This window comes from Cebus imitator, unplaced genomic scaffold (assembly GCF_001604975.1).
Source record: "Cebus imitator isolate Cc_AM_T3 unplaced genomic scaffold, Cebus_imitator-1.0 Scaffold117, whole genome shotgun sequence".
NCBI lineage: Eukaryota > Metazoa > Chordata > Mammalia > Primates > Cebidae > Cebus > Cebus imitator.
The window spans coordinates 8911414-8924598 of record NW_016107432.1 but is presented as its reverse complement, the minus strand read 5'-3'; the positions used below and the strand labels follow the sequence as shown (position 1 = coordinate 8924598).

The 13185-nt window shown below is 42.0% G+C and overlaps 1 protein-coding gene across 3 annotated transcripts in view; it reads right to left on the bottom strand.

Annotated features, from left to right (window-relative positions):
* The window catches only part of STX18 (syntaxin 18), a 118151-nt gene that overhangs the window by 44613 nt on the left and 60353 nt on the right, over positions 1-13185 (bottom strand). For 2 of the 3 annotated variants that reach the window (XM_037742228.1, XM_017539157.2), the window contains exon 2: positions 2742-2809. In XM_037742228.1, coding sequence (XP_037598156.1) covers positions 2742-2809 — 68 coding nt within the window. Of the gene's footprint in view, positions 1-2741; positions 2810-10833; positions 11022-13185 lie in introns of all 3 variants that reach the window. The other variant, XM_017539159.2, reaches the window with a different exon arrangement.

Below are 13185 nucleotides of genomic sequence, written 5' to 3'. Positions count from 1 at the left end.
GAAAATTGCTTGGTAGTTTATTTTAATGCTAAGCATGCAACTACCATTGGTATGACCCACTAATTTCACCCCTAGGTATTTATTCAAAGGAAATAAATGAGTACGTCCACAAAAAGACTTGGAGAAGACGCTACTCGCAAAGGCTTTATTCCTAATAGTGCCAAGGTGGAAACAGCCCAGGATTCTCTAGTAGATAAATGGATAAGCAAAGTGGGGTAACTTTATACAAAGGAATATTGCAAATAATAAAGCGACAAAAAGGAACAAACTACTAGTCCACACAACATGCAAGAATCTCAAAAACGTGGAGCAAAAGAGGTAGACACTCCAGAGTAGGTGCCATGTGAGTCTATTTATATTCCCTTTGAGGAAAAGCCACTGGATCTGGTGATTAGGAAGTTACAGATGAGCATTAGGAGAAAAATTTCAGAAAGGTGATAAAAGCCGAGCCATATATATGGTTGGCGCGGTGTAAAAGGTGAGGAAACAGAGGTTGCGTCAACTGCAGTCTATATGCCAAGTCTAGCCTGCAGGCATGGCTCCCTATGGTCTGAGAACTAAGAATGGTTATAGGTTTTTAAAGGTTGTAAAAAACAAAAACAAAAAATATGCGACAGAAACCATATGTGGCCCACAGAGTCGATACTATTTACTATCTGGCTCTTAGAGAAAGTTGGCTGATCCCTGATTAGACTTTCTCCCCATGTTTGGCACTGATGTGAAATGAAGTGACAGTGCCTGTGGCTTAAGGATCAAGCAAGGTCAAATGTATAAACTAAAGGAAGAAAAGAGCCAGATGACCAAAAATAGCTGGGAATCATGAATACAGCAGTACCTGAGAAGCAGTGTGAGCAATGAGATAAAGGATACACTCACACCGCTTCTCAGGTACTGCTGTATTCATGATTCCCAGCTATTTTTAGTCACCTGGCTCTTTTCTTCCCTTTAGCTTATACACTTATACACTAGTTGGACAGTACCCTTAAAAACAGAGACAGGTTTCTCTCTAACAGGTGGAAAGAAGGAGATGAGGTAAGGAGGGAGCCGAGAGATCCTATCAAAGGTCACAACTGCACAGAGGGGTAGGCTCTGATACCACCTCAGTGGGGCCTGTCCTGACTACTCTGTGTAAGAATCATGCGCTTTCCCAGCACTCCCAATCCCTGTTACCTTGTTCTATTCTCCCTTTTCTTTCCTATGACCTAATGGACTATACACGTAGTGCTTGTCTTTGCTAGCCCACTACAATGCAAATGCCATAAGGGCAAGAATATTTGTTTTTTATTCCCTGATGTGCCCTAAGCATCTAGAATTCAATAAACCTTTGACGAATCAGGAAGTTTAATCTGGAGTGAGGGGTCAGGGTGGAGCAGGGGATCTCAATGTCAGCACCTCCTAAGTTCTGGGCCGGGTAAGTCCCTGCTGTGGAGAGTTGTCGTGAGTTTTGCACATCCCCAGCCTCTACCCGTTAAATGCTAGCAGCATTCCTCTAACTAGTTGGGACAAACAAAAATATCTCCAGACATTGCCAAATGTCCCCTGGGGTGCAAAATCACCACAGTTGAGAACTGCTGGGCTACTCGTGGACCTCAGGACTAGGAGGAAATCATTCATTTGACACGTATTTACTGAGTGCCAAACATGGGTGAGGAACTATGGAAACAAGATGAAAACCTGAAAAAGGTCCTTGACCTCATGACACGTACAGCCTGGTGACAAAGACAGATAATAAACTGTAATTATTAAATAATTACAAATTGTGTTTAGTGTACTGAAGAAAATACACAGGGCAGAGAAACTAACTAACAGAAGAGATCTAAGAGGGAGTATTAAGTTGAGCCTTTAAGTTTGAAAAGGAAACCACCAGGGGAAGAGGAAGAACAACACACACCTGGGCCCTGCGCCAGGAAAGAGCGTGGCACCTTCCAGGACGGCTGGCATGGCTGGAGCACAGTGGTGGGAAGGCGGCATTTCAGATGAGGCCACAGGCCAGATCAGGAGGGGTGAGACCGCGGTGTAGAGGCTGGTGTTAATGCTAAACAACGCAGTATTCATGGTGGGTTTACTCAGGTGGTGATGTAATCCAATTAATGTTTAAAAAAGACTCAGGCTACTGAGTAGAAACTGGACCTGGCCACCAGGAGGAATGTCAGCCACCAGGAGGAACGAGTTACATTAGGGGATGAATAGAAGGATTATCAAAAGTACCCTAAGAAATGCAGGCTATGCCAAGTAGGTATGTAGCTGCCTTTGGCAGGTGTCAAAAGCCCTGGAAAAGGACAAAAGAAGAAAATGGCCATCAGGACTGAGGACTGGGAACTGGTGAGGGACGCATGACTCAGCAACACAAGGGTAGGGACTGAAATGTGCTCATAAGAATGTCACCAAAACAGCAAAACCGGGGCCACAGACTGGGACAGCAGGAGATGGGCAAAAATAGCTTAGCAGAGGCTTGACAACTTTGTTCCTTCACAAGTTCAGGGCATACAAATGCATGTGTCCCCAACTTTAAATACAGCTAAGTATTCATGGAGTGAGTTTCATTTGACAGGAGATAGTGGTACATACAGAGATACAAATAGACTGGAAGATACTGCTGTTGTGATTTCATGACTTTAAACTGGCCTTCCTCATTACAACTCTGAGTTATTAAGAAAAAGGTGAGGGCAAAAAGCGCAAAAGAAATACAGGCATAGAAAAGAGCACAGTCATCAAAATTCTGGTAAAAAAAATCCACTTACCTATAAGCATTAATATAATCTTTCCTGTGTTCCAGAAGAAAATCTCTCAGTTTGCCAATGTGAGAAATCTAAAATTAAAAAAGAAAGCAAACAGTTTATATAGATTTGTTACACTCATGTAATGAATTTTAAATTAATAGAGAATAAAATGCAAACCACAGAAAGATTCTGAAGCTACAAACTGAGCACCGTTGGTTTCAGGCTCTCATACAATCACACGTTCATTAACATTCCTGGGCCACAGTCTCTCATTGAGGCTCCTTCTACCTCTAATTGTCAGGACCTATGACACTACGAGTAGGTGATTGCTAAGTGACTTAAAGATGAAATGAGATAATGCATGTCTAGGAATTACATAGCAAGTGTTCAATAAAGGTGAATTCCTTTTCTTTTCTTACAGCTAAAATTGTACAGAGAAGTATTCCGTCTTCCAAGTGTTCTGAGGGACTCTAAAGCTGAAGCTGTTGGGTTTATAAACAGGGCCCATGCAGAGCAGGAGAGTTAAAGGTAAGATTCAGTGGTAATGATTTATCCCTATACAGCAAATTTCCATCTTTCCTATTGGCTATTTCCACGGATGAACAAAAAGGACTCAAAGGTACAGGTACAAAGCGTTGTGTTTGTGATGGCCGTTTCTAGTATAATAAAAACCTACTGTAAATCACCTACCACATGTCAGATACTGTGCATGGAACCAGCACTTCGCAAACAAATGAAAAGTGGTGGGAAGACAGCTTAGATCACAGTCAATGGGGACAAAGGTGTTTCCAGAGGGAGAGTGATTAGCCAGTGGCCTGCTGGTCTTCTGACCACCTCTTACTCCAGCTTCTTACACACTTTGCACTCATTCCAAACACACGTGGCCCCAGCCTTGCAAGGTCTGCTGAACTTTCATCTCTTCCATGGAAGTTTTCTGTCAAGGCCAACCCAGGCTAATTTTCACTTTGCTCTGAACTGAAAAGGACTTCTGCACACCACCCTCTTGGCATTCAATTATTTGTGGCCATGTACTGTCACCTAACTTTTATATAAACACCTCTTTGTCAGTGGCAGAACTATGCAAGGAGGGCTTGCCCAGTTTCCCTACAGTTCTAAGCACAACAAGAAGCACAGAGGTGATCAATAAACACTGTAGCATGAGTAGATGCCTAAATACAAGATAGCATTTGTCACAAAAGAAACATCCATGGTTTGCCTGGAGATAGGTCAGTATGGGTTCAGTTACATTTCCCACATAGTCTAGACTCTTATTATAAATGTGGTTCAGAAAAACACCCTAAGGCATTGTAAGCAAACAAATCAAAGAAAAAGAATTAAGTATGCTCACAATATTCATGTAGTTCACAGACAGCACATCAGGACTAAGAGACTGTCCACCATCTCTGACACTGATCAGTACTTTCATGTTCATGGGCTCTTTCTCTTCCCAACAATCCTGCTCTGCTATGATTACTATTGTTCTCATTAACCAGTTTGGGAAAAGCCAAGTGACTTGTCCAAGATAACACATATAGTACGTGAGCTTGGTTTCAAGCTCAGGACTGAGTCCAAATTCAGCGTGTTTCCCAGTGCACTGCTGCTGCCTTCCTTACAATCCTGTTCCGGTTTTCCACTTGGGCTGCCGTAGGAAATCTGACTTAAAAGTCTGTTGGGAAAAAAATTAAGAGATATGCAAGGAAGGAGATCATTACAACACACACAAGATTTGACCAAACTACTCTTCTGTTTTAAAACCTTCAATGGTTTCCATCTCCTTACCCCCACCCCTGCCTACCAGGGGTCAAAAAGTCAACTGCCTCTATGGGCCACATGAACAGTATAAACCAGCAAAGCAAGGCAAATGGGTGGGAAGAACACAATCGACAGTGGTGAATTCTGGTTTTGAAATACACTGCAGCAAAGGAAGCAGCTCTGCAGGCTGATTTGCCAAAGGGCAGCCAATGCATTGTCTCAGGGCCTAAACAATGGGAAAAAGTCCAAACTCCCAAATGCAGCACTCAAGGCCCTTCACAGCTCAGCCCTGAAAGTCCCTGCCGTACACCCTGCACCACTCCAGCCTCCAGGTCCCAGGCCTTCCCCACACTTGCATACGCATATGCTTCTCCCTTTCCCTGGAATGCCCTGCCCATCATTTTCTCCCAGGCAAATTCTTCCTCCTCATTCAAGATCCTCTTTTCCTCCTCGTACTCACCCTATACTTCCAGCCACAGTCAGATCCCTTCCCTCATAAAGCGCTACATGTGCATCTATTTCAACACCTGTTCCTTCATGATCACAACGACTAGCCCAGAGATTGCAAGTTCTGAGAGGATAGAGAGTCCTCTCATTCCCCAGAGCTTGTCAGGCGCAGTTCCTGGGAAAAAGCCAACCCTCAAAAACTTTTACTAAATATGAAATAAATAGTGGGTGCTGAATAACCCCAGAGGGATTATACCTGCTACAGTAGGCAGAATAATGGTTTCCCAGATTCCCCAGTCCCATCCCCCTATAAGATGTCCAACTTCTAACCCCTGGAACCTGCAACTATACGACGTTACATGACAAGAGGGAATTAATGCAGCAGATGAGGTAAGGTTGCTCGTCAGATCCCAGCACTTTAGGAGGCTGAGGCGGGCAGATCACGAGGTCAAGAGATCGAGACCATCCTGGCCAACATGGTGAAACCCCGCCTCTACTAAAAACACAAAATAATTAGTTGGGCGTGGTGGTACGCGCCTGTAGTCCCAGCTACTCAGGAGGCTGAGGCAGGAGAATTGCTTGAACCTGGGAGGCAGAGGTTGCAGTGAGCCGAGGTCGCGCCACTGCTCTCCAGCCTGGCGCCTGGTGACGGAGTGAGACTCTGTCTCAAAAAAAAAAAAAAAGGTTGCTCATCAGTTGTCCTTAAAGTAGAGAGATTATCCTGGATTATCTGGGTAGGCCCAATGTCATCACAAGGGTTTGTAAATGTGGAAAGGGGAGGCAGTAGAGAGGGTGACAGTAACGCAAGGTAAGAAAGACTCATTCCAACATTGCTGGTTTTGAAGAGGGGGAAAAGAAGCCAAGGAATGCGGGAAGCCTCTAGAAGCTGGAAAGGGCATGGCAATGGGCCTTCCCTAGACCCTCCAGAAAAGAACACAGTCCTGTCAACACCTCAATTTTAGCTCAGGGAGTCCCACTTTAGACACCTGATTTATAGAACTATAAGATAATAAATCTGTGTTGTTTTAAGCCACATTGTTACAGCAGCAATAGGAAACTAATACACCCACTAAGAGCCTCACTATCCATAACAGGTTTTTTTAGGAGCTATAAACTTTTCCATAAAAAAATTTGAAAAGTCCAAAGGAATCCACTATACAGGCTAGATCCAGCCGCCCACCCCTACTTTTAGCTAGTCTAGTCTACAAGTGAGGGACGGTGCTTGGGGATGAGTGCCAGGAGCAAGCAAGCCCCACAGAGGCCCACAAGCACATAATTATTACACAAGAGGTTGCAGTTAGTCTAACAAATGTGATCCCAATTTCATATGCTCTGTAATGACAAATTTCTATGAAATGAGGTTATTAAAAAAGAGTGCAGCTGGTTCAGGATTAAATGGAATTCTTGATAAGAGTTGTGTTAAGTAATTACTGACTAAATAACATCAGTATAATAAGTCAGTACAATGCTTAACAGGAATACAATGTACGATATTTCAAATGCTAAAAATGGAAAAAATAAAAGAACACTTAAGATTTCTTTAGAAATGTGAGAGCTCTGAATTTTCTATTAATTTCTTTTAAAAAAAAAACATGACAAATCAACAACAAAGAAAAAAGTTCAACAGATCTTTGATTAATCTACATTGGCATACCCAAGTCTCCAAATAGCATTATAGAATATGATTATCTTTGTAGAGAATGATTTGACTGTTTAATCACATGACTACTGTTAACTTTATAAAGACTCTTGGGCAAGCTCTCATCTATTTACTGTTAGGCTTCTATTTTTTAGGCCCTATTTTTAAGAGTAAACTGGCAGACATACCACATTATGATACATACAATTCTGATGTGCATGTTAGATTTTCACATTTTTCGAGAGGTTAAGTAGTTGTAGGCTTTGGATTTTTCTTTTTTGTAGATATGGAGTCTTGCTATGTTGCCCAGGCTGGTCTCAAATTCCTGGGCTCAAGTAATCCTCCCACCTTGGCCTTCCAAAGTACTAGGATTACAGGTATGAGTCACCATACCTGGCCTATGTTTTGGAATTTTAATGTTTCCACATATAGTGCTAATTTTGAAAGAGTCACTTAATATGATAAAGTAGGAATAAGTATTTACATAAAGAGAGTGCCTCTTACTTCTAAAAAGAGAAAGGCCGTTCTGGTGTAAAGTTTAATAAGGAAATCAGAGTAAAATAAAAGTATATTTTAAGGATCTAAAACTAGCATCAATTTCTAACAGTTTTATCTCACGGAATGACCTGGGAAAAGGGCATAGGGAAAAAAAGGATCACTGGTAAAGTCTCTGTGGGACCAAGTAGGTGACAAGATGCAAGGGCTAAAACCAGGGAGTACTTTGGAGGCTGAACCCCTGTTGCGAGGCACCTTGCACGCTTGGACAACAGGAGGAACACACCATTTTCACTGCTCTGTGTCTTTGTGGCTGCTCTTTCTCTTCCTTTATCCCAACCCCATTCCACCTTTCAGGCTCCGCTTAAATGACACCTCCTCTATGCAGCCTTCCCTAACACCTCCCTCTGTATTTTACAGATAACTGTTTGCACTTTCCACATTAGAAGTATTTATCTGTGATACTCACTAGACTCCAAGTCAGTTCCTTGAGGTTAACATCTCTGTCTTGTTCATTTTCGTATCCCCGCTAGTGCCTAAATGTTGGAAAAGGAGTGACGGGGGGAAAAGGGAGGAGGAGAAAAAAAGGAGATGCAACAGAAAAGGCTTCAAGATCTGATATACTCTGATATACTAGCTGTATCAAAAAGGTATCAAATGTACCAGACAGACTGCACCTAGATGTCTGAGTGAATTTTTAAAAATGAAGAGAGACAAGCCAGTGGTTTGTGCAAATGAATGGTTCTCTTAGAAAAGTTAGTGGGGTGAGTTCAGAAGGTACAGCGTCACCATGTAAAATCTACTAAAATCAACCTAACAGCTTCACAAGATCATCTGTCCTCACAAGTGAACAGTCTTCCATCAGACTGATGGTCTACCATGGAAAAGAGTTTTCATCAGTGAGCTGTGGTTTGATTATACCACCATGTTAAATATGTCTCTACCAGACAGGAAGGATGTGGACAAAGAATAGAGAATTCTGTATTTCTACCATGAAGTGTAGTTTAAAACAAGAATTGAACTGTAGACAAAAGAAAAAGGAAAGGAATGTAATATTTATTTAATGTCTCCTCCATACCAGTTACCATAAATGAGTTACTTCACTTAACTCTGATAACCTGTGGAAACAGATATTCTTAGTGGAAGGAAACCAATGCTTAAGACCAACGGAGCTGGAACTAGAACACTTAACCGTTACACTGAACTAGCACAGGCTCCCTCAGTGCTGTTAAACTAATAAATATGTTGCTGTTTTTTAGTTTTGTTTGACGTTAAAGTCATTTTAATGTCCACTGCGTATTGTTGTTTTTTCACTAAATAATCTCCCATTTAATATTTAGTGATATTAAGGAATTATAATACATTTCATTTAGGTGTAATAATGATATTGTATATTAGGATTATGTTTTCATTTATTTAGTTTATTTATTTAAGACAGACTCTTGCTCTGTTGCCCAGGCTGGAGTGCAGTGGCACGATTCTGGCTCATTGCAGCCTCCACCTCCCAGGTTCGAGTGATTCTTTTGCCTCAGCCTCTCGAGTAGCTGGGACAACAGGTGTGTGCCAGCATGGCTGGGTAATTTTTATGTTTTCAGTAGAGACAGGCTTTCACCATATTGGCCAGACTGGTCTCGAACTCCTGACCTCGTGATCCACCCAGCTCGGCCTCCCAAAGTGCATGAGCCACCGCGCCCGGCCTATGTTTTTGTTTTTAGAACCCTTACCTTTTAGAGATAAACACTGAACAACTTACAAGTAAAAGTACATAATGCCCAGGATTTGCTTCAAAATAATACAGGGGGAGGTAACAGATGAAACAGGATCAGTCCTGAGATGTTGATGACTGAAGATGAGTACATGCTTACATGGGGAGTTCCTTGTGCTAGTCTGTCTAATTTAGTATATATTTGAAATTTTCCATAATAACACGTTATTTAAAAAAAATCTCAGGGCTGGGGTGGTGGCTCATGCCTGTAATCCCAGTACTCAGGGAGGCCAAGGCAGGTGAATCACCTGAGGTCAGGAGTTCGAGACCAGAATGGCCAACATGGTGAAACCCATCTCTACTAAAAATACAAATAAAAAATTAGCGAGGCATGGTGGCTCGTGCTTGTAATCCCAGCTACTCGAGAGGCTGAGCAGGAGAATCGTTTGAACTTGGAAGGTGGAGGTTACAGTGAGCTGAGATCGTGCCACTGCATTCCAGCCTGGGCAACAGAGCAAGGATGCTGTCTCAAAAAACAAAAAACAAAAAACAAAAAACAAAAACTCTCATGTAGTATTTTCTTCTTTTACCATTTTTAGTCATTTTGAAGTACAGATTTTCTGCTACCAAACTAGCAACAACCCTTACTCAACAACTAAATCCCAACAATCTTTGGCTACTCTATTTCTAAGTACTTGCAATCTATGCTTAAATTCCATTTAACAGGATCAATATCACTTAAAAACACAACAAAACTTTCACTGAGAGCTCACTCCCAGTCAGGTGCAAGTCCCAAAGAACTGCCTGCGCTACTCATCCACTTCTCCCAGCAATGCCGAGGAAGCAGTGATACCATCATGCTGGCCCTATGGATGAGAAAACTGAGTCAGAGGGAGGATAAGGAATTTCCTCAGGGACATGTGGGTTGAAGCCTGGATCCAGCCCAGCCAGTCTAAGTACCAGTCTTGAGTTCTTAACTGCCAAATTTACAGAGTCCTGGCAAGTCACAACTATATTTGCAAGGAAGACACCTGGGAACTAAGAGCCTCCATGTGGGCAATATCAACATCAACCTACTCTTGTCTTTTTGTACTACATCTCTATTCAACATGCAGAACACGCTTGATTTTACCAATCGAGGTCACCACTTAGAGAGCACCTGCCATGTGTGTGCCAGGTAGTGCACAAACTGCTTGACGCGTGCTCTGTGGTCCCCACCCCTCCATAACAATCGTATGAATTAGACATTACCTCCTCCTGTCCCACCTAGTAAACATGGAAACAAACCTATGCGAGGTCACAAGGCTAATAAATGGAAGAACTGGCACTGATCACAGATCTGTATGACTTACAGTGTTCACATTATGTTTAGCTTAGCTAGGTCTATTTTTTTTTCCATAGAAATAAGCTGATCTTCATGAGAGTATTTGTGACAGTATTTGCATATGTTGATTTTTAAAAACATGAACTATACTGGATACAGAAAGATCTGGAAAAAAAAAAAAAAAAACGTTTTCACGAATTGACATTTGTCTCCTCTGAAGTTGGCTGCTACCGTTCCTTGTGTTTTGTGACATGGGGGGCTCTGAATTGGCAAGGGATATTGAGAATAGGGATACTGAGAAGAAGATCCACAAATACAGCAAGAAAAAGAATGTCAAAAAGACTGGCAGTACAATGGTGACCAGCTCACTTTGAGTACCGATCATAAAGCCACCTGAAAACATGGTTAAAACAAGTAATGAAAGCAACATCCAGGATTGTTCGCTCCCCCATATGAGTTCATCTATATCCACTTTTTAGCTTATAAGAGGGTAGAGGGCAGAGGAGAAATTCTGGGCAAAAGACTCTGTGGGGGGTTGGATGAATCAGGGCAGATAGAAGAAAGATGGGCAAGAAATCCAGGGAGTGGGTCGAGGTGCTGGGGTTCTACTCCCTGCTTTGCCACTTAACTATGAAGGGATCCTTACTCCCCACTGCCATGCATCGTGTGGACAGACTTCAGCTGGACCAATCTTCCTGGCCTATGTCCCCACCTTTACTCACTCTTCTTAGATGGAAGAGGAGTGACTCACCTGTGTCATGATTTGGAGAAGGGAGAATATGCTGCCCTGTCCTCTCCTCTTTTCAGATCAGCCAGCCAGCAAGAGGGTATATTCTGGCTCATGCACCACTCGGATTGGGCCATAAATCTAAAGCCAGGTTCTCCACTTGGCTCTTTCTTGCCGACTCCTATATTTTTCTTTCGGGTAGTTCCACTGGACTGGGAAGAAAGGCATATATTTTATAAGCTCCACTAAACTTTTAACCTTTGCCAGCTGAAATTTTGAGCAAGTTGCTTAATCTCCCTGGGCTTCACTACAAAGGAAAGTGGGTAAAAACTATTTTTAAAAATAAGAGTAGCACAAGTTAATAGTTAATTTTTATTGGGTACTGCATTCTATACGGCAGGTACCAATGTAAATGCTATTCATCCTATTTGCTTCTCCTAACAATCCTTTACGGTAGACACCATTATTACACAATTTGGCAGAAAAGAAGACAATAAACCAACACACTCTGTATAAATGATTTGAAATAAATGGAAGACTGTTCAGTGTGTCTCAAACCGAGTGCCTGTGTGCCTTCAGCTTCAGCAACTCTACCCACAAAGATGACCCTGCTGTCCCATCTGAGTACAATTTAGTCGCTGAAGGTTGCGTTTACCAGACCTGTAGAAGGGATGCAGTGAGCTCTAACTTGTTCAGGTGAAAGGCACTGTCTACATAGCTATGGGCACAGAACTAACAGCCACAATCCAGTATCAGCTAGGCTCTGGCTTCTTCACTAGGCTAATACTTAACCAAACAAGTTATTTAAACTCCATTCTAAAACTACAGGCATTCATCTGACTCATCCCCTTCTTTCTGCAAAGATAAATCTTATTTACTTTTAACTAGCTATATTTTAATGAGGCTAATTGCCCAAATAATCAAGACATTGAAATTCTCCACAAAACCCACCTACTATAAAAGCAAATTTATTATAAAATAGCAGTAGTGTGGTCCCTACATGAGATCATTTGACAGGGGGGAAAAAAAGGCTCTCTTACCTTGCCTGGTCTTACATAGGTAAAGATTTTACTAGGAAAGACCAAACAAAGCAACACAGCATCCCAATAGGCGAAACTGTGAGAGCTGGTCCTGTAAGTGGATCTACACAGTCGATATGGACTCCACACCAGGAACTACTAACATGGATGAAATTCCCATAAACATATTATCTAGTGGGGAAAAACAAGGCAAAACAGAGGTTGCCCACAGCATGTATGGTGTGATCCATTTACATAAAACATATGAAATGCATACTTAAAAGCTGTACACATACATAGAGGGGAATCAAAAAGACTGCTCATCAAAGGATCAATGATTGTAGGTGGTAAGATTTGGAGACTGCTTTCTTCTTAATACTTTTTGGACTTTAAAATTTTTCTGCAATTAGTATGTATAACCTTTATAATCAGATAAAACGTGATTAAACAATGAAGAAGGGTGAATCTTCCCACAAACTTCCTTGACTAAAACTGTACATTATCTTCCCCCTTATCCCAGGATCAAGTCCACATCCTGATGCCCAAGCCCCGCCAGTGTCCTCCTCTCTGCTGCCGTCTACAGATGCAAAGCCCTGCTCGCCTCCCAATCCGGCCTTCTGACTCACTCCTACACATGAGGCGTTACCTCTCCCAAAGGCTTATCTGCTATCTCCAGACCAGGATAAGGATTCATCTTGCAAATACATCCCTCGCAGAGATGTCACCATCTTGTTTTGAGTTTTTGTTTTCATGTCTCTCTGACATAAGCTGATCAGGCATCTGCCTAGCCCAAAGTGGCTCCCCAATAATCATTTAATGCTCCATATTACATTTTCTTTTTTAAAAAACTTTTTGAATTGATTTTCTATCCCCTTCAAGAATCAGTAATAGGGTACAATAAACACCAAACATCCTAAAGCAGAGACACACTTCGCATTATCCACTAGATGGCAACACAAGTATTAGAGCAGCAATAATAACCGGACCTCTCTCAAAAATATAACAATTTTTCTCAAGGACTTTAAACATTTCTCTGATTCTTTCTTTTGATCTGGAATCAAAGGATTAATAAAGCTTCACCATTCTGTGCAGGATGAAGCTGCAATGAGATTGTTTTTAAACATACACGTGCACCGTGGATGACCTGAGTCCAGGAATATTCTGAAATACTGCGTTCTAGGCAGATTCCACACAAAGGGAGCTCTGGGAGCGTGGCTGCCAGCTGCCATCCCAGGCGGCAGGCCCAGCTTTGTTTTTATGTGTCACCACAGAACAGCCTTGCTAGCCGTTCCTTCGTGGGTGTTTTGTGAATTGCCCAAAGCACGATACACTGTAAAACAAAAACCCTGGTACAAAA